The sequence below is a fragment of the Zalophus californianus genome, chromosome 5 (assembly GCF_009762305.2).
Source record: "Zalophus californianus isolate mZalCal1 chromosome 5, mZalCal1.pri.v2, whole genome shotgun sequence".
In the NCBI taxonomy this organism is placed as follows: Eukaryota; Metazoa; Chordata; class Mammalia; order Carnivora; family Otariidae; genus Zalophus; species Zalophus californianus.
Window position 1 is genome coordinate 73,668,701 of NC_045599.1, and position 26,549 is coordinate 73,695,249.

The 26,549-nt window shown below is 35.0% G+C and overlaps 1 protein-coding gene across 11 annotated transcripts in view; it reads right to left on the reverse strand.

The window, feature by feature from the left end:
* The window catches only part of TTC37 (tetratricopeptide repeat domain 37), a 167,477-nt gene that overhangs the window by 44,495 nt on the left and 96,433 nt on the right, over positions 1-26,549 (reverse strand). For all 11 annotated transcript variants that reach the window (XR_003522132.2, XM_027605941.2, XM_027605936.2 and 8 more), the window contains 20 exons: positions 25,478-25,618; positions 23,821-23,922; positions 22,856-22,995; positions 21,427-21,513; positions 21,059-21,162; positions 20,459-20,585; positions 19,218-19,397; positions 18,768-18,892; positions 16,483-16,736; positions 15,254-15,356; positions 12,309-12,485; positions 12,076-12,220; positions 11,830-11,908; positions 11,684-11,745; positions 11,517-11,573; positions 10,054-10,122; positions 7,594-7,668; positions 6,821-6,962; positions 3,923-4,016; positions 1,633-1,710 (listed from right to left, as the gene is read on the reverse strand). Coding sequence is in view for 10 of the 11 variants with exons in the window: in XM_027605941.2 (XP_027461742.1) it covers positions 1,633-1,710; positions 3,923-4,016; positions 6,821-6,962; positions 7,594-7,668; positions 10,054-10,122; positions 11,517-11,573; positions 11,684-11,745; positions 11,830-11,908; positions 12,076-12,220; positions 12,309-12,485; positions 15,254-15,356; positions 16,483-16,736; positions 18,768-18,892; positions 19,218-19,397; positions 20,459-20,585; positions 21,059-21,162; positions 21,427-21,513; positions 22,856-22,995; positions 23,821-23,922; positions 25,478-25,618 (2,341 nt within the window). In the remaining variant the exon portion in view is untranslated. The remainder of the gene's footprint in view (positions 1-1,632; positions 1,711-3,922; positions 4,017-6,820; positions 6,963-7,593; positions 7,669-10,053; positions 10,123-11,516; positions 11,574-11,683; positions 11,746-11,829; positions 11,909-12,075; positions 12,221-12,308; positions 12,486-15,253; positions 15,357-16,482; positions 16,737-18,767; positions 18,893-19,217; positions 19,398-20,458; positions 20,586-21,058; positions 21,163-21,426; positions 21,514-22,855; positions 22,996-23,820; positions 23,923-25,477; positions 25,619-26,549) is intronic.

The window sequence follows — 26,549 nt, forward strand, 5'->3', positions numbered from 1 at the left end:
CACGACCTGAGCCAAAGGCAGACATCCAACCGACTGAGCCACCCAGGCGCCCAAAGGTGAAAGACCGTAAAAATCAAAAAAATTTAAGGTTTTTAAAGTCAAAAAACCTCAAATTTTGATAAATATTTTGGTGAAGGAAAGAGGGCTACCTTAGATTGTATATGGATACATACATATATTAAAAGTTTTTTTTTTTTTTAATAAATACTATCTTCAAACATGTGATTACTTTTGTAGAGAACAGAATAGAACTAGGAAAGGCACAAGGCTTTAATTTTATTTGTAACTTTTTCTTTGGAAAAAAACCCTGAAGACAATGGACAATTTTAAGATCTGTTATATTTGGGCAGTGACTATTCATTAAATTATGCTGTATACTACTTAACTGCACTTTGCATGTTTAATATATTTCATAATAAAAACAAATTTTAAAAGACATGATCTATTTTCAATAGAAGATATAGATTTTTTTCAAAAATATTTACATTATATGATGGGGTACCTGGGTGGCTCAGTCAGTTAAGCGTCCAACTCTTGATTTTGGCTCAGGTCATGATCTCAGTGATGTAAGATTGAGCCCCATGTCTGGTTCTGTGCTAAGCACGGAGCCTGCTTAAGACTCTTTCTCTCTCCCTCTGTCTTCCCCCCTCCCTAAAATAAAACTAAAAATAAAAACTAAAAGTAAAAAATATTTACATTATATGAAACCAAAACTAAAAACAGATACTTGTTCCATATAATTTCTTATAACCTGTCTTCTGCTACAACAAAATCTTAGATATGATAAAACTATCAACTCCTAAACACAACAGTTTAAAAGAATTAGAGGGAAAAGCAGTCAGAACAAAAATATTTTCCTGTCTATGAATATGATTCAGTTACATGATTATAAAAGAAAAGAACTGGCTACCTCAGATCTCTACTATGTGCCTCTTTAAAAGATACAGGCACTAATCCCAAAATATCAAACTATAGTTCTAACAATGTTTTTCAAACTGGACCATTCAATTTGGGGGCAGTTCTCAGCTTGAGGAACACCTCCCTAACTTGAGCCAAAAACCTTCCTCCCACAATACTTCTATTCTCTAGACCTAATTCTAATCTCTAAAATAATTGGGTTTTAATCCTTTTTTTTTTTTTAACTCTTTTTGAAGTCAAGTCTTTGAGAACCTGAAGAAAGCTATATGGCTCTCTCTCCATCACAAAATGCACATACACAAAAATTTTTATGTACTGTTTCTAAAGGGCTTCTGGGTCCTCAATGGCCATTCCCCATGTAAGTATAAGCAGCAAACAAGTCAGAGTAAGTCCAATTCCTCTTCCAATTAACTAGGGTTCTATTACAACAGACAGCAAGAGCCTCTCTTTGAAATGTTCTCTTGTACAGTCCACAACCATCAGTTCTAAATCTGCTTCTCACTGAAGCACAGTGGCCTTAGATATCAGTATAGGAACAGGAAACTATTTACAAAGCCTAGTATTGAGGGAATTATGTATCCTTGGGAGATTTTCAGCCCACTCAACTATATACGCCCACTACTCTGGAAATTCGTCACCACCTCACTAGTCCTATAGCTTTCACCAGAAAAATCTAATAAATTCATAGAATTAATGGGAAAAAAATACACTTACCATAACAATCTGCCATAATTTCTTACTGTAACATTATAAGTATCTTGGTCTTCTGCAGTCTGTAACAATAACATTGCCCTTAAAAAGAAGGACAAGGTATTTTAAGTTACCTATGTACAATAGCATTCTTTTACTCTTCTTCCTTAACACAAGATTTTGTAACTTTTTCTTTGGGAAAAAAACCCTGAAGACAATTGACAATCCTGTAAGTTTTTGTTTTCTTCATTTAACTCTAATTCTTTAATGCTGTCATAACAACTTGTTCACATAACTTGTTTACAACAAGGTGGTATAACAAAAGCACTTAATATTTAGATTTTAGACTGTCAGGAAAATTACATTAATAAGGTGATCTCTTACTAAGTGAAATCATTTATCATACTTGAGTTTTAAATATTCCAAAAAACTTAATCTAAATATGGGAAACAATGGTGTTGCTATTTTAGTTTTGACATTATCTCAAGTATATAGCAAACAATCTTAAAAATATTTATACAGTAGTTTGAGTTAGGAAGCCAGGAAATTGAGTGCTTTCATGTGCCCTTACCCGTTACATACAAAAAAATATTTAAGCAATATTTAGTTAAGAAAGAAAAGAATCATAAGGAATCCCCAAAGGCCTTATTTTTATCTTCTTGTGTTCAGTCCCCTTGGGACAAGCAGAAAAATGTCTTAATCAACAGGAATTGGATATTTAGTAAAATTTTTGTTTTTACCTTCCTTTTCTGTTTAAAAAGGATTATCTAGGGAGAACTATCCAAGGAAAGCTTTTAATATGTAGGATGTTACGCGAAAAACAAATATTTGCCAAAGCAGTCTAAAAGACAGTATTATACAGTATATTAAAAACTATAATCGTTAGATTTATACCTAATTTGTGGTTTTAAGCTTCAGATAGTTGTTTAAGGCAGAAAACAACAGCAGTAATCAGTCAAGGAAGAGTGGTGCATATTCATATGACTGTGGAGTTGCTATTTTAAGTTAAAGGTATAACTAGTGTTAGATTCATAGTATATACAAAAAATTAGCAAGCACTGTGAAGCTATCTAATTTTTCTTTAAAAATCCTGCTTACTGTTGTATTCTACCATATTTCTACAGTTTACAGGTAAGCTTATTGTGACACTGAAAGAAATAGACTTGTGTTTTTTTATAAACCTCCACATACACCTGAAAAAATACCTTCTTGATTATACAGCCTCCAGTACCATCTAGTGATGACTCCTTTGAACTACCAAGAGATCCATAAAAGGGCATGGCAAAGCATTTCGGGCAACTCAATTATTTTTTATCTAACAAGGCTTCTTGTAAGTATTTTTTAGATTTAGGGCAATGATACATGCACTTAGGACTTTTAACTTTTCACCTAGTATTCACAATGTTAATAATTTTCTTATTTACCAATCAATTCATTTGCAGAGAATAAATCTTCAAGTTGATTTCATTTCCTACCCCCTCCTGGTTGGCTGTTTCACTCGAGCACACTGTCCTTGTTTCTTCAACACACCAAGTCCACTCCTGTGTCAGAGCACTTGCTCTTGCTATTCCTTCTGCCTGGATGCTCTTGCCTCTTAACCAATGGCTTAGAGCCTCACTTCATTCAGGCAAGCGTCAACCGGCTCCTTAGGAAACCTATCACTCTTAAACCTGTCTCAAATTCACTACCTGCCTTAATATTCCCTGGCCCTTTACCCCATTTTGATTTTCTTTCTTAGCAATTATTACCATCACAGATGTTTATAAGCTTATCATATGTCTCCCCACCACGAGAACAGAAACTCCGTAAGAATAGAGCCCGTGTCTGTTTTATTTTGCTGCTAAATTGCCAGTGCCAAGGACAATGCTTGGCACAAAGCAGTTCAAAAACTACTGAGTGAATAAAATATAGATCTTAAATACAAACAAATATATCATAAGGTTCTCATTTCTTTTCTGAATGAACCTATGTGTTTTTTTATAAAGCTAGACAAAGTCTAAAGTGAAAACTTGGTCTAAAGCTAGACGAAGTCTTAAATGAAAATTTTGTTTTTCTAAAACAAAATCTGAGAGATTTTTTAGTTTGGTTTTTGTTTTTTTTTCTTCTCTGTCCCTCTCTTGGATTGAGCAACAGAAACCCAAATACAGCTAAAAATTTAAAACTGTGTCTTTTCATCTTCAGAGATGTAATAATAATAGAAGATATCAGGAAAGGAATCAGAACATTTGTTTAGTACCTTCTTCATTAACTGAGACTAAATAAAAAAAGGCCAACTAATAAATAAGGACCACTTTTAATTAAATGTAGAGTTTACCTTTGGTATGCATCTGTGGCTTCCTTTTTCAGTTGTAGATGTTCATTTAAGTAACCCAACATTGTGAAAGCTGGCGCATAATTCTGAATTCTTTCTGAAAATCCAAAAATATCTTTTCTTTACATGTGCATGCTGGTTGTGTTTGTAAAATGCTAGTTTTATTTTCAATATCTTAGACACCAGATTACCTCCTAAGACTACTGGCATTGTTAAGAATAGTCTGATATTTATCTTGATTATAAAATACTAGTAATCATTTTATAACTTCTAAACTATTGAGTATTTTATAATTATTTATAGTTTCTAGTTACACCTTAAAGTCTAAACATTTTTATCCCCAAAGGAGTAATAATTTGAAATTGTAGCTCATGTTAACACTAGTCATAAGATTTATAAGGAAATTCAGTTCTTTGGCTAATCACTTAAACTTTCCTGCAATTTTCTTGGTGGTTCTGTTCCAATTTCTATGTGTTTAAAAAAAAAATAAACTCAGGGGCGCCTGGGTGGCTCAGTCGTTAAGCGTCTGCCTTCAGTTCAGGTTATGATCCCAGGATCCTGGGATCGAGCCCCGCATCGGGCTCCCTGCTCAGCGGGCGGCCTGCTTCTCCCTCTCCCACTCCCCCTGCTTGTGTTCCCTCTCTTGCTCTCTCTCTGTCAAAAAATAAATAAAATCTTTAAAAACAATAAAAAATAAACTCAGTATTGTACACTAGAAACCCAGGATGACTTGGACACTTTCAATGCAGTATTTTGAAATTTTAATGTCAAAAAACATTATGTATGTACTAACATACAGAGAAACACATCTGATTTACTTAAAAGTAGCATTGGGAAATAAGCCTTCAAACCCCTTAAATTGTTTAACAAATTATAGTGCAGTCACAATTTATGTGATGGGCAGGCTCCAAAGTTAAATCACAAAGTTAAAATTATATAGTCAAAGTTATTCTTGAAAACTCCTGAAGTCACAAAAGAGAGGGACACCAAACTGAGTCAAACTAAGAGATTCATGCCTTCCCAGCACACTCACTCTGAGGCAAACTGTCAGCAAGACAATGAGACTGCCTGCATTCTCTCTGATCTTCTCTTTCCTTCCTCTCTCTTACTTATTCATCTGTTCATTCATTCACTTATGGCAAGGCCACATATAGTTGAATTTAAATGAGTATATGATATGGCTCCACTATACGGTAAAAAACTAGGCATGCATAACTGTCAGGGAACTCTGTGTTCATTGTTCTAGGTATCTGAATTTTGTAGAAAGCTAAAGATTTCTTTAGCTATGTAAATCCTTTACAAATGTTACCCATTCTTATGGAAACTTCACAGTAAAATTTCTGACCCATACACTCTCGCAGAGGCTCTAGATATTCTTTAGAGTCGTTCATTTTGGCATACTGCATAACATGAAGTGCTGATGTTTGTCAACTGTCTTCTGCTCAAGTATCCCAGGTTCAATGCAGGAAGAGTATTACAATCCTCTCCATACCCACGATGAGAAATTTTCTCTTCTGCTTTTCAGTTTATCTGATTCTTCATAATATTCAACTGTCCCTGAGCCTGCTTAAACTTCTTGCTTCTTTATTTGTCAAGGGATAAATAAAAGACTAGTGAAACTAACATTTCTTGAGCATCTAGGGTATGCCAGGTATTCTGCAAAACATTTTGTATAAATCATCCCATTTAAACTCTAAGTAATACTTTCATTCTTATATTACACGAGAAAACTAAAATCCAATTTGTTAATATGCCCAAGCTATCATTATAGCTACTAAGAGGCAGAGTAGAGATTAAAACCCACTGGCAGTTTTCCATCCCCCACCCCCCACCCCCCATCACAACTACCTTCCTTAATCCCCATCCCCTATCTCACACCACCCACCTCCCCTCTGGTAACCATCAGTTTGTTCTCTATAGCTAAGAGTCTGTTTCTTGGTTTGTCACCTCTCTTGCTTTTTAACTTTGTTCATTTGTTCGGATTCTTACATTCCACATTTGAGTGAAATCACCTGGTATTTAAGTCTTTCTCTTTTGACTTATTTGACTATTTGTCTCTATTTGACTTATTTCATTTAGCATTATACTTTGAAGCTCCATTCATGTTGCTGCAAATGGCAAGATTAAACTGGTAATAAAACTGGTAGTTTTGGAGCGCCTGGGTGGCTCAGTCGTTAAGTGTCTGCCTTCGGCTCAGGTCATGATCCCAGGGTCCTGGGATCGAGCCCCGCATCAGGCACCCTGCTCAGTGAGGAGCATGCTTCTCCCTCTCCCACTCCCCTTGCTTGTGTTCCCTCTCTTGCTGTCTCTCTCTCTGTCAAATAAATAAATAAAATCTTAAAAAAAACTGGTAGTTTTTTTAAGGAAGAAAGGAAATTATTACAATAGAAGGTTAATGAAACTTCACTATTCTGTCCTTTTCCTAAACCTAAATGTATTTTTCCAGTATCCTGAAGAAAAATCAGGTGTTAAAGTAGGAGGTTAAACACACTAGTTTTGGAATTTAAAGCAGATTATCACACTTAATTTTCACATGTCTACCACCTAGCAATTATTATCTCTACTTTACAAGGCTAACAGAAGTTAAGAGAAGTAATAAAATACTTGGCCTAAGACTACAGAGAAATAAATGGCAGAAAAGAACAGCAGCAACTCAGGCCCATCAGGCTCCAAAATGCTTTCCACTACAACACGGAAATCAGTTATATTGTAAGCATTAGGTAACAGAAATTTTCATCACTCTTCAAGAGTCATTACTATAATTTGAAAATAGACTGCCTGGCCACTGGGAGGAAAAAAAAGGCAAATTCATGTCTTAAGGAACACTAATATTTAATTTGGAATTAACTAATTTTAAAAACTCAATTGTTTCAATGGTTATTCAAATACTGAACACCTTACCTATGTATTTACTCAAAACAACTTGGGCTGCTGGAATAGCATTCATCTGAACAATGTTGTACCGGTACAGCTCTGTATCTCTGTTGCTTTTATCTTGCAATGTTGTACAGACCCAGTACGCATACCCTATTGCTCCCTCAGTCTATAAAAAAGACGAAGTTAACAAGTAAACATAGGGTAATAAATATACCAATAAAAATTATAAAACAGTAGACTTCAATACAGTAAATATCACATCTTAGTCTTCTTTAAGTCAACTGCTAAGTGCCTCTAAATGAAGAGTCACTATGATTCAACACAGCTAAGAGCATTTTTAAATTACTTGCTCCAACCCTAAGTAGAAGAACCAAATGGGATTTAAATAAAGTGCAGAAAACAGAGCGTCACCCAATGGGCTCATCTCCTTCTTCTCAGCACCATTCTTAGAGATAAAACTAATAATTACGAATCAAAAGGGTTCTAAAACACTTCATAATCAAGAAATGTCAACCAAGTCTAGTCCTTATCTCATGTTGATTTTGTCCTCGAGTCTCAGTTTCAATTCTGCAAGACTACTATATCTATTAAATTCCATGTCATTTCTTTATCAGCTTTTGAAAGATAACAGAAGACAAAAATGAGAAGTTCTTTAAAGATAGCTCATCTGTTTCTAAGACAGAATAAAGAGTAGAGACAACTGCTGTTATTAACATCTGATACCGCTCTGTATTCATTTTCTCAACAAGTATAATACTTTATTCATTAATGAATCCTCAAGAATGGTCAATTCTTACATGCATACTGAGTTCTGTAGTGTGCCTGAAAAGATCCATTGTGTCATAACTTCCAACTGTCTCTGCAATAAGAGCCTATAAAAGGAAAAAAGAGGTTCTTCATGTGTTTAAAAGGAATAATAACAATAATAAGTAAAACTATTTAGAAGATTCAAAGGTATACTAGCTATGCTTAAAAGCAGAGCTAATTTCTTTTTTTTTAAGATTTTATTATTTATTTATTTGAGAGAGAGAATGAGAGAAAGAGAGAGAGTACATGAGAGGGGGGAAGGTCAGAGGGAGAAGCAGACTCCCTGCTGAGCAGGGAGCCCGATGCGGGACTCGATCCTGGGACTCCAGGATCATGACCTGAGCCGAAGGCAGTCGGTCAACCAACTGAGCCACCCAGGCGCCCGAGGTAATTTCTTTTTTAATCTTAGCTACTATATTCCCATGGCTCAGAGGACCAGAATGACTTGTTAAATTGGCCCTTAACCTGGCATATGCTTTCAGAATTCCATCTGCAACCAGCTAATGGTGGAATAATCCACATAAAATTCCTCAGAACACTGATGAAGCTGCACTAACTTCTCCCTTCCCTTTCACCTTTGATCCATTCATACTGGTATTTGTCTGGAGTAGGGTTCTTAATCATAGGATCACCTCAGATTCACCTAGATAAGCTTTTTTTAAAAAAGGAGGTCCTTACCCCTAGCTTTCTAGTTTCCACAGACCTGGGGTAGAGTCTCAACATATTTATTTTTTGAAAGTGCCTCAGAATTTATTTTATTTATTTATTTGACAGAGAGAGAGACAGCGAGAGAGGGAACACAAGCAGGGGGAGTGGGAGAGGGAGAAGCAGGCTTCCCGCGGAGCAGGGAGCCCAATGCAGGGCTCCATCCCAGGACCCTGGGATCATGACCTGAGCCGAAAGCAGATGCTTAACGACTGAGCCACCCAGGCACCCCGAAAGTGCCTCAGAATTTTAAATAACACACCTATGCCGTTAACTTGATAGACTATGAGATAAGTTAAAATTACTTTCAAACTCATCTATCTTTTATAAAAAAAATTCACATTTTTAAAGTTATCATACATTACTAACATTATTTAAGAAATAATATTAGGTCTTACTTTTACTGTTACCATTTTAATTAAATCTACCAGTTAATGTCTGGAATAAATTATTTTTAAGAATAAAAAGAATTGAGGGGTGCCTGGGTGGCTCAGTCGTTAAGCGTCTGCCTTCGGCTCAGGTCATGATCCCAGGGTCCTGGGATGGAGCCCCGCATCGGGCTCCCTGCTCCGCGGGAAGGCTGCTTCTCCCTCTCCCACTCTCTCTGCTTGTGTTCCCTCTCTCGCTGTGTCTCTCTCTCTGTCAAATAAATAAATAAAATCTTTAAAAAAAAAAAGAATAAAAAGAATTGAAAAATTAGAAAAAAAATACTTAGGTGGCTCTGATTAGCATCCAAAATCTCCTGACCTAGAGCAGTACTACTCAAGTCAAGTCCCTGGACCAGAACCAGCACCTGGGAACAGTTAGAAATGCAAACTCTTGGGCCCCTTGAGTCCAATAACTTACACAGAGATTAGTAATAATGCCATTGCTCCCAGATGCTATCATAGTTCATAGAACCACAGTTCATAGAGTTACCTTTCTAACTCTGTTTGCTTCACCAATTAACTAGAATTTGACCCAAAAGTCAAAAGTAGAATAAAACATATCTAAATTCTGATTATTGATTTCCTGAGATGGGTGATGCTCCTGCTATTCTCTGAACCAAAACAATCAACCACTTACTAATGTATCATTACAACTCAACTAGGTAAGACCCTGGAGGCCACTCAGCCAAGCTCCTTCTTTTTCAAGTTAGAAAAATGAAATCTAGCAGTGATATGTTAAGATAAAATAATCAGTCAGTGACGGACTCACATTTGTAACCAAGTATCCTGATTCCTATATGGCAATACACAAATCTAAACTTCAGGGGAGCAGGAGAACAATACTCATAAACAAGCATCAAATCAAATATAAAGATTTTACAGATAATGGGAAAACATAATCAAAATGATCTTTGCCAATCTTAATTTTTTTGGTAAATATGCATTTAAATAACAGAGTTCTGGTTTTGTTTTGTTTTTTAGCATTAATGTCAGACTAATGGGGCTCAAAGCCCCCCAGATCAAAGCTTAATCATTACAAGTTGTATGACCTTGGGCACAATACTCAGGATCTCTAAACTTCAATTTCCCCATCCATGAGAAGTTTAATAACAACCACCATCTCAAAGGATCGATGAAAGACTAACTGAAATAATACATACAAAGAGACTAGCACAGTGACTGGCACAAAGGAAGTCTTCAAATGTTACCTGTTATCATTATTATCATTGTTATTTGTATTAATAGGTTACTTATACCACTTTACATATTAATACGTTGTTTATATCTTAGAATTATTAATAAATACATATATCTTACTTGTCCAATCCAGCACATTAAATAAGACGGATCAAGAGACTGAGCCATTTTGAAAGCTTCATGAGCTTGCTAGGAAAAAAAGTCAAAAAAATAACATATGTCATTTTATTAACTTAGTACTAAACTAAAAAGCATAAGAGAATAAGATAAGTCATACTTGTCAACATAAACACTTATAAATCTAAAACTTCATCGTTTAAACACAACTAGCAATGTTTAAAACTGTGTTTTAACTACATAGTCCTAAAAACTCGTGGGTACAACCGATCTCTCTACAGGCTTAGGGGTTCTGGTCCCCAGTGAAAGGACAATAGAGAGATGCACCTCATAGTCTGTAGAACTTTTAACTAATCACCCATCCATTTGCTAGCCACATGGAAAAGTATCTATTGCCCTCTCCTGAAGCTTAACTGGTAGAATAAAAACTAACAATGAGGTCTATGACATGTATCTGCTACTGGGCAAAAAAAGAATGATCAACATAAATCTGTGCTAAGCAGTCAGGAAACTTTAAAGCTACCTCACTTGGGCACATTAAGTTGCATGCTTATTTTTCTGCTACAAACACTGTTATATGCTGCCTTATACTGTTTACTCAATAATCTATATGCGACAGGAAACAGTCTTATTTTTCTTATGAAAAAGGAAGCTCATGGATGGCAACTGAGTTGTGCTATCATAAAACTATATTCATAGCTTATTAACTAATATCTAGCTTTGTTTAAATTTTTAAAAATATTTTCACATATTTTAAGTCCCAAATTAATATTCTCCTTCATTCTGTTTACAGTCTTCTGAAGTAATCTTTGCAGTGAGTTAATTTATCCTGAAAATATTACTGAAGCTATTTTAAAAGGATGATATTCAATATAATAGCTGAAACACAAAATAGTACAGATGTGCTATCATCTACAGATTTATGGAAACTTCTAAACATGCTACAAACACGTTTCCAATTACTGTATTTCCAATTCTCTAACATATAACTGTTCAAGTTGAAAATTACATTGTGGCATCTAAAGGAATTAATATCCACTAAAGCCCAACTGAAATCACTCAAGCATAGATTAAGCTTAAGCTGCAAGACAGTACTAATCATCCCCGTGACTTCCTCACCCCACCCCTAACAGAGTCTACACCGGTCTCCTCTTACACGTGTACAGATAAAAAGAATAACACCCAAATAATTCATAACAGAATTGTTTTAATCTTTAAATGAAAACCCAACATAATTAATAAAACCAAAATTTCTTCAGTTGTGTGGAAAGGAAAATAAATCTTACACATTCACTATTCATATATGTAATAAACCAAATGTCATCAATTATCTAGCATACAGGAGGGCATACAGAATAGACAATAATATTCAAAGTAATTCTCCACAAGAAGCTGAGTGATTACAAAGAGGTCATATATAAAGAACGCTTTTACTTTTAAAGTGACAAAACAGACAACACATTTACCTCAATGTTTTCATTTGCAAGGTATAACACTCCCAAGTTGGTCCATGCAACAGCATTCTAAAAAACATATATATACAATTAGGTTCCTGCCTACAGGGCAGTCTCAGAAAATTATTAACACTAAATTTTGGAGTTCTTTATCATAGATAGATACAAAGAACACCCACAATTTGTTCTGACTGGATAGACTTGATGAAACAGTGTTGAGCAAGGGCATAATTTCCAATACCTGAAAAATACAGAATTTGATGAAACTGAACTTTATTACCTAAAACAATCTTCTAAAAATATTGAAGTGTTACTCAGTTCTTACCATTGTGACATGAAACCACACCAAGAGCATTCCAGTATAAGTGATTTTTACTGTCAAGTCTCACTGCCTTTTTCAGACACTGAAAAGTAAAATTAGATTAATTTTTATATCTTGGAACAGCAGCATTTATATCAAGATAAATGTGGTTTTATGTGAAAACACGATAGTATCTACTTTATCAAAAACATCTATCAGAAAAGCACTTAGTTTTTTAAAAAGTTTATAAAAAATTTCTCAAAACCATACATGTAAAGATTTCTCCAACAACTCTTTAAGATCATTTGTATTGTTGCCTGTTTCTGCTAGATGTTGTGCTTGGCGATAGTAATTAATTCCAAGATCACACCACGTATTAGATGTAGACATCAGTTTTAACGCACGGCCATAACACCTATGGAAATATAAAAATAAATGTAACGTTTTGTTAAAATGTCCTAATTCAAAATGAATGTCATTAACTAGCAATCTTTGTAAATTACCTTCCTCCAAGATGGAGAAGCTCATTCTTCTTTAATACTTGTTTTCCTTCTTTCTGACCTAGAAGGATTCCTAAAACATTAACGTTCACTTTAGATGGTGAGACAGCATACAGACTGGTACAAGCATCCCCAACTAGCTTCCAAAGGCAAGACACATCAGCTTGATGCTGCAGAGCCCTAAAAAAATAAACAGTTTGATTCTTATATTTTTTTCCAAACAATAGGAAATTTATCTCTCTCATTACAATCTTAATTACAAATTACTTCCTTGGTTAAGTGCAGTGAATGCTTTACTAAATTCTTTCTAAATGGACAACATCTTATCATCTCCCTATTAGGAAGCAGAAAGGAAGGGAGGGAAGGAAAACTGATTATTTTAAATGCCAGAAATTTTGCAAACATCTCTTTGGTACTCTTCATCATTTTTGTTAGAAGTAGCAGAAATCATATAATCAATATGTCAATAAATTTTCCAGGACCAATTCACCATTAAGACTGAACGGTTTTTAACTATGCTCTCTATATTTGTCTTTTTAAACAATAATCAAAGTAGTCAAGTTGGTAACTCTCTCACAGTTAATTATTCTAAACTCATGTTTTGGCTTGTTGATCTTCAGTCAAATAAAAGTCTGGTAAATGTATAATATATTAAATATATTTGGTGATTCAAAGGATTTTTATTCTCTGAGACCAAGATTACCTAAAAGCTAAATATGAAAACGTGAAAACCCATATTTATTGAAGCAAATAAAACTGCATGCACAAGCTTAAAAGAGTAAATAAAAAGGGTGCCTGGGTGGCTCAGTTGATTAAGCGACTGCCTTCAGCTCAGGTCATGATCCTGGAGTCCCAGGATCGAGTCCCACATCAGGCTCCCTGCTCGGTAGGGAGTCTGCTTCTCCCTCTGACCTTCCTCCCTCTCATGCTCTCTTTCTACCATTCTCTCTCTCTCTCTCAATAAATAAAATTCTTAAAAAAAAAAAGAGTAAATAAAAAAATCAATTATGGTAATAAAGGTCACTTCTTTTAGAATGAGAAAAAATCTCAGCTATCCATTTCTCTTCAGTTTTCTCTCCTCAAGATCTTATAAATAAAACACGACAATTTCACTTAAGCCAAGTCTCAATAATCAGCTATGTTACTGGCAGATGGACAAGCAGATGGAACATTTCTCATAGCCTTTTCTACTAAAAGAATCCAGCCAAAAATCATTTTCCAATATCTTCCTGAGAAATAAGATTAATTATGGCAGTCATCCCTGAAAGCCCACTGTGAGGATCAGGAGGTAGGACAACACTATTTGTAGTTCCTCTGCCTAAATATCTTAGCATAATTTCTAAAATTGACAGCATGATAGAGAGTATAATGCTAAGTGAAATAAGTCAGTCAGAGAAAGGCAAATACCATATGATCTTACTCATATGTGAAATATAAGAAACAAAACAAACAAGCAAAGAAAAAAAAAGGCACAAACCAAGAAACAGACTATTAACTATAGAGAACAAACTGATGGTTACCAGAGGGGTGGTGGGTAGGGGAATGGGGAGATGGGCGGGGGGGGGGGGGGGGGGCGGAATTAAAGAATACACTTGTAGTGAAAAAAAGGTAAAATAAAATAAAATAAAAATACCTAAAAATAAAAAATAAGGGGGCGCCTGGGTGGCTCAGTTGGTTAAGCAACTGCCTTCAACTCAGGTCATGATCCTGGAGTCCCAGGATCGAGTCCCGCATCAGGCTCCCTGCTCAGCAGGGAGTCTGCTTCTCCCTCTGACCTTCCCCCCTGTCATGTGCTCTCTCTCTCTCATTCTCTCAAATAAATAAAATCTTTAAAAAACAATAAAATAAAATTGACAGCATGAAAGAAGAAAACGGGGAAAAAAGAGAAACAGAGGCAATTCCAACAGCCTGAATTCTTATTTCCTTTAAAGTTCAAAAAAAAAAATCTATAAAAGAACTTCTATCACCCTTACATAAGAATTGTAGTAATACGAACTTTTAAGTCTAGAAGTAAACATAAATTTGGAGATTATCACTTAAAAAGTTTTAGAGACCTCCATTTAGTTGGCTGTGAATGCTACAAGCTACCCAGAACAAAATTTCCCATTGTCAGAAAGGCTGTGTTTGTACCTCAAGTATCATCACTGAAAGGTTCACATTTACTTTTAAATACCAGTTCAAATGAAGCATGCCCTCTTCACAATACCCTCCCCTATTTGGAAAGATCTGTATTATGTGAGACTTGAAAAGTAGCAATAAAAATCTGTGGGAGAGAAAAGGCTAAGGTTTTCTTTTCATATTTGGTTCATACTCAAAGAAAATCAATTCTGGAGCAACCAAATCAACAGGAACCAGAAGAGAAGGCAAGTAGGAAAAGAAAGGAAGGGGAGCACAAGAAAGACGTTTAAGAAAAAAAAAATTCAAATGTATGTGTAACAGACTTTTAAAAATCATCTAACAAATACTTCTATTTCGCTAGTGAATTTAAAGTTCTATAAAATACCAGATTTACTCAAATTTTTCTGATTCCCTTAGTATTAGACATCACTTTTTTTCTTACACAGATTCTCTCCAGGAACAATGAGATTGCTCATTTCCCCTCATCTTCAGCCCTACCAATATACCTAAAACAGGCCCTTACTATGGAATGTAACACTGATACATTATATCCAAGCTGCCACTCCCCTGACAGACTGCTTCTTCCTTCCCACCCTTCCCCATTCATCTAGCATGTCAGCTGCTACTAGGAGCAAGAAATTGTATCTGTTCTCCAATGCAAAATTAATACAATATGTATATTATTGAATTCATTGGCTAGTATCTTTATGTTTGATATTCTGAATAATGATTGCTTCATCTAACAGAATAAATGCAGAAAGATTTTCTAACCTCAGCTTTATTATAATTCTAAGATAATAAACACAATGAATAATAAGAAGAATACTAACCAAGTAAAATATTCCAGTGCTTTTTCTATGTAGTCTACAGCTTTCCCATCAAGATAATCAACTAGAGCCGCTCTTGCCATCATGAGATGGCATTCACCCAAACCTAAAATCAGGTTAAGTTTATAGTTATTAAAACACACACAAGAAACACTTAGAATAAAGTTGATAAAAACGTAGTGATGTGATATTAAAGCCACTTTCCAGAAAACAAAACTCAGTAGTATTGTATAAAAATTATCTTTAAGTATGGTCTGGCATACATTTAGTATGGAATTCAAATGGCAGGGTTCTGTTGGAATAAATATATACTAAAAGTGATAAAAATCTATCGAAAAGAATTTCCTTGACTTTGGGCAAGTTACTTAATTCAAAACCTCAGCTTTGAAAATGCTACTAAATGCTTTTCTCCTCCATATTACTATTTATTAACTATTGTGAAACAAGATTTGATCTTTTTATATTCAAAACTGGAGAGCAAACTACACTGTAAAAATTAAATGAAATAGCAATTTCCTAAAGATTTAATAAATGTGAATTCTTCTCTTGAGGAAAGTTTTACAAAATTTTAAAAAAAGTTTCCAAGACCTAAGTTATGTATCACTTATAACATATACTATTTCTGACTTAAACCCCAATTGTTTCACTTAAAAAAGAAAAAGAAATGGAGTAAAGGACATATAATGGGCTCCAGGTTTTTTAAAAATGGTTAGATATAATCATATAAAATTTAGATTATATATGGATGGTGGTGTTCTACTTTATATTACCAAAAATCTTTTGTTAAGGAGTAAGTATATACGGAGAAAGTGAAATTAATTTAGGTATTACAAAACAATGTAAGTTGTCCCTAACATTCAAAAAATGAAAAAAAATCTATAAGTTAAGAAGTAATTAAAAGGTACTGAGATATTCTGAAGATAAAGTGAATTAAGTATTAAAATATAAGAGCAGGGAAACTCTTGTTTTAGAGCTCCATTAAATAGCTACCATGCTATTTGATCTAAAAGTTAAATGTTTATCATATTACTATTTATTTATTGTTAGAAAACAAGATCTGCTCTTTCTATATTCAAATCTATATAACAAGTCATACTATAAGAAGTCCATGAAAGAAGACACTTGCTGTTGACTAAAGAAGTCCTTTTCAGGTTACGAAATGCATTTAGGAAGTTTACTAAAGGATTTTAGACTCCAGTATCACAAAAGTCAAGGAAGTATTAAAAAATTACCTTTCAAAGCCGGCACATAGTCTTCTTTCTTTTTAATGATCAGCTGGTATTGAGCTATCGCCTCCTTATATTTGCCTAGGATTTGCTGTATTGCAGCAACCTTAAACACACTGTATGTGGATTCTGGGTTCAGCTCACTGGCTTTTGTGAAGGATTTCAAGGCTGTTGTATAGCCACCTCTGCTTAAGTATGCCTCTCCTAGTGACTCCCAACAATTGAAGTCCTTTGGATCTGCCCTTAATGCTGCCTGTAAACTAAAATTTCAGTAAATAGTAAGAGAACTGAAAGTAAAAGAACTACTTCCACATCTGAAAAGAAAATATAAAATAAATAATTCAACTGAATCACATATATCCATAGTTCCTTCTAATTACGAAAGTGCTATTTAAAACAAGTATAAGGGGGCAGCTGGGTGGCTCAGTCGGTTGAGTGACAACTCTTGATTTTGGCTCAGGTTATGATCTTGGGGTTGTGGGATTGAGCCCTGTCTTGGGCTCCACACTCAGCTGGAAGTCTGCTTCAGATTCTCTCTCTCTCTGACCCTCCCCACACCCCTCATGCACACTCTCTCTCTCTCAAATAAATAAATCTGAAAAAAAATAAATAAATAAAGCAGATATACCTGTTCCTTTTACAACCTGAATATATTTTTTATAACTTGAATATTTTAATACTAAAAAATTTTATTACAAATTTGGAATGAATAAGAACAAAATATTTTTCAAACAAGCACTGGCCAGAATTTTTTTCCTTGACTATCTGGAAGAATGCCAGTTTCCCACCAAAATAGGTATATATCTCCAGATATGCCTCATGACAATTAATAATCCCCACTGATCCTTCCACCAAAACAGAAATATCACAGTATTCTAGGTATTGACCTAAATCAGAAACTTTTTCTCCATTCAAATATATACATATATATATATTTGTTAATGTTTTCACAAATTAGAGGGAAAAAATAACTGCTACAACAATTTGTTAGGTTCAGAAAAAAGGTACTTTCTTTTCCTGTCTATAAAGAAAATATACAAGGCTTATAATTAATTGTGATCATTCACATTTAAGTATTCATTTTAAGTTTTCAGTGTGACTGTAGTAATAAATGAAATTTATCTCTTGTAGTATACAAAAAACTTTATATACAGACTGAAGTCTTATAAACTTAATTAAACTGAGGGATGCCTGGGTGGCTCAGTCGGTTGAGCGTCTGCCTTCGGCTCAGGTCATGATCCCAGAGTCCTGAGATCAAGTCCTGCTTCGGGCTCCCTGCTCAGCAGGGAGTCTGTGTCTCCCTCTGCCCCTCTCCCTGCTCATGCTCTCGTTCACTCTCTCTCTCTCAAATAAATAAAATCTTTAAAAAAAACAATTAAATTGATAGAGAGATGCTATATTCTCATTACTAGGAAATGCCAAGGCTCTGTTACACTTCCTTGTAAACACAAAGTCTTTGTTTTTCATTTTTTTATATTGAAGTACAGCTGACATAAAATATTATATTAGTTTCAGGTGTATAACATACTGATTTGAAATTTACTGACACTATGAAATGTTCACCATAGTAAGTGTAGTTGATAAGTGTAGTTACCACCTGTCACCAAAGTTATTACAACATGATTGACTATATTCCGTATGCTGTACTTTTCATCCCTGTGGACTTATTTATTTTACAATGGGAAGTCTGTACCACTTAATCCCCTTCACCTATCTTATTATTATTATGTGTTTATTATTATTAAATATATTTTATGTATTCTTTTTTTTTTAAAGTAAACTCTATGCCCAACATGGGGCTTAAGCTCACAACCTTGAGATCAAGTGTCGCATGCTCCACCAACTGAGCCAGTCAGGATCCCCTATTTCATTTATTAAGTATAGTTCAAACCAAATAACTAAAAAGGAGATGCACCACATGCACGTGAGGCTGGCAAATGTATGTCCTGCCCCAAAACAAAGCATGCCATTGGGAGAACAACAAAGATATCAGCCTCAGCTTTTTAACATTCCTTAAGTTTCCACTGAGAACCTATTATATGTGTAACACTAGGAAGATTCACTTCGTTAGAATGGCCAACTCCTTAACAACTGGACAACATTTAATTCATTTTTGCAATTTCAGTGCCTTGCAGATAATAGGAACCAATCAACTATAAATAAATTTTGCTATTTCTTCTCTCAAAATATAACCTGGAATGAGGCAACTTGTAAAGTCCACTTTGGGTATAAATAGAGTTTAATTTAAGGAACCAATACACTAATAGTTTAAATATACTAAGGTGTCTTACTCAGCCACAGCTTGAGAATGCTGACCAGCTTTCAAATAGTACAGTCCTCGCCTAAGCCAGGCCCATTTTGCCGTTCCAGCACCTGCCTTTTGAGTTACTGTTGTTAGGGTGGCTAAGGCAGTTTCCTAAAATTAATAAAAGACTAATATTAGACATCTCAAATATCATAAAAATACACAACACCTATGTAAAGTACCCAAATGTATTTTCATTTACCATTTCCTAATTTTTAAACTTACACTGGTATATACACTACAGTTTCAAAAGTGATGAGTAATGTAATGTCTGCCAACGAAAAGAAAATTTACTCCATAAACAGTGGCAAAAATATTTCTATTGCATCTACAAAGAAAAATAAAAAATAAAAACTTTCAAGGACACACATATAAAAATATTTCTATTTCTATACCCAGGATAAAAAGGCAAAAGTATTTAAGTTACTGGACATACCATCTCTTCAAGTTCCACACTTAAGTCAACTGCCGCAGCTCCAGATTCAGCATCAGTATCATCTAACTCAAAAGCTTTCCTGTAACAGCCACGGGCTCTGTTTTTATCTCCTACCACATCTCTGTAGTAATGACCTAAATAGCAGAAAACTTTGCCCATGTATGTATCCAGTCTGGCAGCCTTTGAGATAAAGATTGATAGTAACACAATATTAAAGTTTGTCTGTGAGGTTCTTTTTAAAAACACAGAAGATAAATACACAGGTTAAAAGAAAAATAGAACACTTTTGTTAAACATACAAAAATATGCCAACACATCCCTTAATGTAAGATTTAAAGCAACAGGAAAGCTGGATGTCACTGCTTATAGAATGCAAACAAGTGTAAAAATATTATTTCTTTGTTAAAAAGAAATGTGAAATTAGAGTTATTATTACACTAACCTTCTTTTACGCATCAAGATAAGCATGTAAGACTTTTAGATCTTTAACATCTAAATATAAGAAATTCAGGGCGCCTGGGTGGCTCAGTCATTAAGCATCTGCCTTCGGCTCAGGTCATGATCCCAGGGTCCTGGGATTGAGCCACTTCTCCCTCTCCCTCTGCCTGCCACTCTGCCTACTTGTGCTCTCTCTCTCTATGTCAAATAAATAAATAAAATCGTTAAATAAATAAAATAAACTATAAGAAATTAAACATCTAGAAGTATATATGCCCACACTACAGTGGAAATTACCTAAAAACAATATTTTTCTCCAAAGATAATTATGTCTCATCTTCTATAATGTGTGTTTCTGAAATAAGTAACTTTTACATTTTTTATTTTCTCCTTGAAAATCCACATAACATTCTCACAAAACCTAATGTGTAAGAGATGAAACACCATAAAAAGTCCAGTTAAAAAAACAAAACAAAAACAAAAAACAGTTCAGGGGTGCCTAGGTGGCGTAGCTGGTTAAGCGTCTGACTCCTGGTCTCGGCTCAGGTCAAGATCTCATGGTTGTGAGACGGAGCCCCACATCGGGCTCCGCACTGAGTATGAAGCCTGCTTAAATTCTCTCTCCCTCTCCCTCTGTCCCTCCCACTTATGCTCTCACTATCTCTCTAAAATAAATAAATTTAAAAAAAAAGAAAAACAGTTCAGAAAACAGTAATTTTAAGTGCCTAACTTATATGATTATTATTTATGATTTTATTACAAATCCATTTCAACTAAGTATTGAATAGTAGCATTTGTTTTACCTTTAGAAAGTGGGTAAGAGCTTTTGTTTTATCTTTTCTTGTTTCTTCATCCATGAACCAATATGTTAACCCAAGTTGGTAATGATATTCAGCAACTTCAGCATCTTTCTCAAGAGCTCTCTGAAAACTAAGTCACCAAAGGGAAGTAAAAAGATACATAGAACACACACACACACACACACACACAATGTAGGAAACTCCTAGTTGAGTCAAAGTTTAAGTGATTCAAAGATGCTAAATCAGATATGTTATTACTTTAGAATTTAGATTATAATGAGAAAAAAAATACTATTTGAAGAGGAGCTTATAAAAACACAACAGCCTTTTAGCTTTACCAGTGTGCTAAGCATTTAGGAGGACACATCAAACATTGTATCTACTCACTGACCATTATGATCAGCTAGTTAAATTTCATACCCATTATGGAATTTTCTTACAGGTACTGTGCTACATGTTAAACCTTTCTTAAAAATACTAACGCTTACACAGATCAAATTTATACAAAACAGAACTTTATCAAACCTACTCATTTTGAATTTTTGAGAAACATAATAAATTAAGATATGACTACACCTATAAGCAACCTAAACATATTCTTACCATTTCTCTGCTTGTAGATAGTCCTTTTTGGTAAAATGAATCAAAGCCTCCAGGGCATGAACTTCAGCTAGGTCAGGGTAAGAAGAGAGAAGGTCTTCCATAATCTATAAAGTAGATATCTGTCAATTCTTTATCCAAATTAAGTCACTTGTAGCTTAAAAAAATTCCCAATTTGGGGAACCTAGGTGCCTCAGTTATTTAAGCATCTGACTCTTGATTTCGGCTCAGGGCATGACCTCAAGGCTGTGAGATGGAGCCCCACGTCAGGCTCTGTGCTGGGAGTGGGCCTGCTTGAGATTCTCTCTCCTCTCCCTCTGCCCCTCCCCCACCCCACCAAAAAATTCCCAGTTTGAATGAAAAAAAACAACCTTTGAAGCTTCATCTAATGAGCCTTTGTTCAGATAGGCCAAGCTTTTAAGAACCAAAAGTCCTGGGATATTATTTGCATCAGAAACCTAGAAAATAATTGTAAAGAAATTAAGTCTCTTTCAACACAGAACAGCAATATTTACTTTAATTAAGGAATGACCATAAAAGAGCATGGAGTAAAGACATACAGGTCCTGATTTTTATCACTATGAATACATTCATTCTTTGTAACCTTTTTATTAGAGAAAATTTCAAAAACATTTCAAAAAATTAGAACAGTACAATAATCCCACATGTACTCATTATCCAGCTTCTAAATTATTAATTCAAAATCAATCTTTTCTCATCCATACCTCTCTACCCATTTCACTATACTCCTGCTTAGATTATCCCAGCTATTATAACTTTTCATCTGATACTTTAGCATATATATCTAAAAAGTTCATTTTTATATAACATAATTGGACTGTCCATGGTAGTTCCTAAGCCTTTCTAATAGAATTCTAGTAGGCTTTGATAGTTTCCTTGCTTTCTAGCATTCTAAGATGTCCTGGGCTCATCCTATACATTTTCTGTTTCAGACCTGGACTTCATCAGCTCTCTAAGAAACTTTTCTTTTTGTGTGTGTGTGAAAAAAAAAAAAAAGATTGGAAAGACCTCCTCAAAGCATTCACACAAAATACATTACTGGTAGAAGGCAAGTAGAAAATAAGAAATTAAGATATTAGTTCTTGAAGAATGCTGACAACTGTTCTAATTTTAATGAAATATTATGAAATGCAAAGCCCTTTGAAATATACAAAACAATGATATTTTAAAAAAATTCAAAACCCCACAATAAACTGAGTGATATAATTTTAATTTTAGATTAAAAAAAATGGCCTTTATCTGACAAAAATCTGTAAAAGCACCATGTTGTTATAATTCATAATTTACTATTTTTTTGCCAGGGATTTTCAAATTGCTTGAACCAAAAACATTAAGAAACAGGATTCCTTCTTAAATATCAATCTCCTTCTGTTTTATTAAACTGAAAAACAAATAAACAATACTGTCTACTATGAAGCTACTGTGTCCTTCATTGTTCTTATCAATAATCTATGAACTCTTTATTGAAGGAAAAATTTAGAATCCCAAATTAATAATAATCAAGTAGTAATAGCCTAAGAGGGCAAAAAGAGAAAAGGAGAATAAGAACAAGACTAAAGAAAGAAATTGCATCATATGAAGCATATTGTAAGTACTTAACCAAAAGGCAAATAACTTCAGTAGTTTCCAAGTGCGTGAATGATTTAGAAAATGCAGATGTGGTGAATTCATATCTCTAATGCAAAATCTGTTTAAAAGCAAATACTTGTAAGGAGAGAGTGGTTGATGCCTGGTTGACTGGAAAAAATTAAGTTGAAGGGAAAAACCTGGTAAGACTACCTGATCAAGAGTACAAATTGCTTCCACTGAAGATTCATAATCTGAGAGTTTAATCAAAGCCTCTGCTTTCAAACGGAGACAAAGATTCTTCTGATGAAGACTGCCACCAGACACACCAAGATTATCTATGTTCTTCAGAGCTGACAAAATTAAGGACATCTGAATGAAGACAACCATATTACTTCATTTTTTTCTTCTTGTTAACGGTGATAAATAATAAATTGGAGATACAATAAGAATAAATTGCCAAAATAATATACATGAAGAATAATTCAGAGCCAAATATAAATTCTTCCCTGAATTCTTTATGGAAATATCTGCATTTAAAAAAAAAAAAAAAACAGACCTAAATTTAAAATCTCTATCTTTACGTAACATAACATGAACATCCCGAAATACAATGGCTATCTATATCTGCTATGTAACAAAGGTTAGCCAAAGCATCAGTAAAAAACCTAGCAAATGAGGGATACTGAGGGAAAGTAAGTTGAATTCAAATGGACCAGGGTGAACTGTTTCTCAACTACAGAGACTAGGCTACCAGCTAGGTCAAGAGCAGTGAACCACTCTTATGATTTCCTATCCCCTCATGTGACCCATCCGATCACATTCAAATAGGCTCCATATGCCTAAGACTTCTCTTATTTATATCAGAGGAATCAAAAATTCCTGAAGTCCTGGACGCACCAGAAACTTCCCTGTTAAAAGACAGAGCACCTCCACACAAGCCTAAACTGACTGTCAAAATTCCAAATGCAGGGATCCTTTGAAAAACACTCATTGTTAGTTTAAAAGAAAACACCCTACATGCATATACACTTGGCATTACTTAACCACCTCAATGAAATTTAAATTAGTAACTTAAAATACAAAATAAAGCTTATAAGTTTCTTTAAACCACTATCTTTTTCTCCTTTAATATGAAAAGATATAGGGTTGGCCACCCTTACAGATGTCAGGAATACCTTGATTGCATGAAAGAACAGCTTCCTTAGGTCTATGCATTTTAACTTGGGCTTCTGCCAGATGATACCATCCAGTTGTGCACAGAGGGCTTTCCTTTAACCCTAAAAGGAAAAAAACAATCACAAAATCCAAGCTTTCTATGACTACTAAGAAAAATGGCAACACCATCTACTCCCCAAATCAGATCCCTTCTTTCCCTTGTCGCTCCTATATAATTATTCAGAACACTGATTCCACGCCCCAATCATTTCTCTACCACCACTACTTCAGCTCCCATTTCCACCATCTTTATCCCAGATCACTGCAGGGGCTTGCCACCCACTCCAATTCATTCTCTACACTGTAGCCAGAATAGCTGTACAAATACAAATGGAATTATGAAATTCCCCTGCTTAAAACCTTCCACAAGTTCCTGGCTGCCCCTAGGATAACATGCAAACTCCTTCACAAAGTGTGTAAGGCCCCTCTCCAGTCTCCTTTCTTGACTCTTACATCTTGTTGAACTGCCATGAATTCCAGCTGTGCTCTCAGTCTCAGGCTATTTCACCTCTTGGCTTGAAATCCTCTTCCCACCCTAAGCTCGTATTTGTTATTCAGATATCTATGTGAATATAAGTTCATCCTGAAACATCATACCTAACAAAACTAAGTTAAAGATTCCTAAGGATGGAGGGGAATACATATATATATATATATAATGATACTTATTTTACAAATGAAAACATTGAGACAGAGAATTAATTACTTTTCTCAAGGTCTTGAAATTAGTGAGTGGCAGAGTTGGAATCCAGACCTAAGCAGACGCTAGAGTGTATATTTTTTCACTTCTATTTTAAATACACATTCCTCAAAGAAAGGCCCAAAGATAACTGCCTATTGACTATGTTAGCTAGGATATAAGGAGGAATTATTCAGATTAGAGGGCTGAAAGTTATGAGCAGAAGCGAAGGGAAGGGACAAAAAGGGAAGGGAAGGAATGTGTTCTGTTTCACACAACCAGCAGAGCCTACCCAGGAACCTGCTAGGATAGCCTCTTGCATGAGCCAGTCTGAGACACTTTGGAGCTGAGGGCCTATATCAAAGCCCATCTGAGTGATCCTGAAGTTACCGTTAGCTCATTATAATACTAAGATTTATTGCTATGGATGGGGTTTTCGGCCATTTTTGGAACGTACATTGTATGCACTAGCATGCTGACATGCTAGGCATCTGTAGCTCAACCAAAGTGCCTAATTAATAGCATATGGACTCATTATATTTGAAAATGAAGCATGGGAGCAGGAAAGGGCAAGAAATCAGACTCGGGAGGGTTGCAAACCTTGTGAAGAGTTTCCATGTTATCCTAAGGGCAGCTGAAAACCCATGGAAGGTTTTAAGCAGGGGAAGAGAATATGTATATATTAAGTTTCTTAATGTACACACCAGCTCTCTACCCCTGCCCCCTAATGCACTGAATAAAAGTTTCCTGTACTAACCCCACAGGAAGACACTGCCTTACGGGCTATTTCCCTGTCTTCTTACTTGCCATTACTTACTTGGAAATGTTGTTTCAACACTTCCTTGGGTTGTGTTCAATTTAATGCACCCCAAGCAGTGATACCCCTGAGTTTGGTTACAACTATACCTCATATTACATGCTCTACACTGTACACTTACCTTCTGTTAGGTTCCTAACAGCATCTTCATACTTTTTGTCTTGTAATGCTTTAATGCCTAAACCAATGAAGCCTGGACCACTTTTGGAATCCATTTCCACTAGTCTGGAAAAATACTGCTGTCCTTCATCAGTAAGACTGCCTGGAATTAAAAAGAAAAGTTATTAGCATACATACTCCAAATTTCCAATTGCCAAAACATACATACTTCAAGCTCAAATGCTGTCTTACACATCCTCCACCATATCCTGACTCCAGGAATTCAAAACTTAAATAGACCAACAATACCAAAAACTATTAACATATCATTAAAAAAATTATGCTTCTTCATCTTCTTAAATATCGGAAGTAGAAACCACTTTACTCACTGCAGTATGGGGGTAAACTGAACCCGAAGTCATACTCAAGGGTTTCAAACAAAAAACCTACTCCTACTTGCTACTACGCTAGGACACACAGCCTCCCGCTTGCCAGCTCTCCTTTTCCTATTCCACAGTAACTTCACTAATCTCTCTCCTTGGGCAACCATGTGCTGCTAGAGATGTGCCAGCCAGGATGCCAAATCGAGTGGATTCTTCCAGAATCCTACGACTAAAAGACAATTTGTGAAGATACTATACAAAAACTTAGTCACATTTTTCTTAGGTTTACAAGTTCAGCAGTACATTTCTGCCTTCTTTCAAAAACTTTCTTTTCCTATATAAGTTAATGGTTAAACCTATGTAATAGTCATCCAATGCCTACATTTGTTCCAAATTTATTTTGGTAAAATAATTTAGTTTAGAAAACACTATTTATTTTGTTATATTTCCATTTTTTCCAAGCTCCATCTCAGGATTTCCATTCCCAGAAAAGCATAAAAACAAGCAGAAAATATGATTTCTGCTTTGAGAATAAACTGTGAAGAGTACTCAGCACTGCAATAAATTGCTTAACCATATAAGAAAATTCTTAAAAACTAAGACAAACTACAACTTGAAGCAATAAATATGGGGAACAAATAAAAATAGTTTGTTTGAGGAATGCCTGGGTGGCTCAGTCGGTTAAGCGTCTGCCTTCGGCTCAGGTTATGA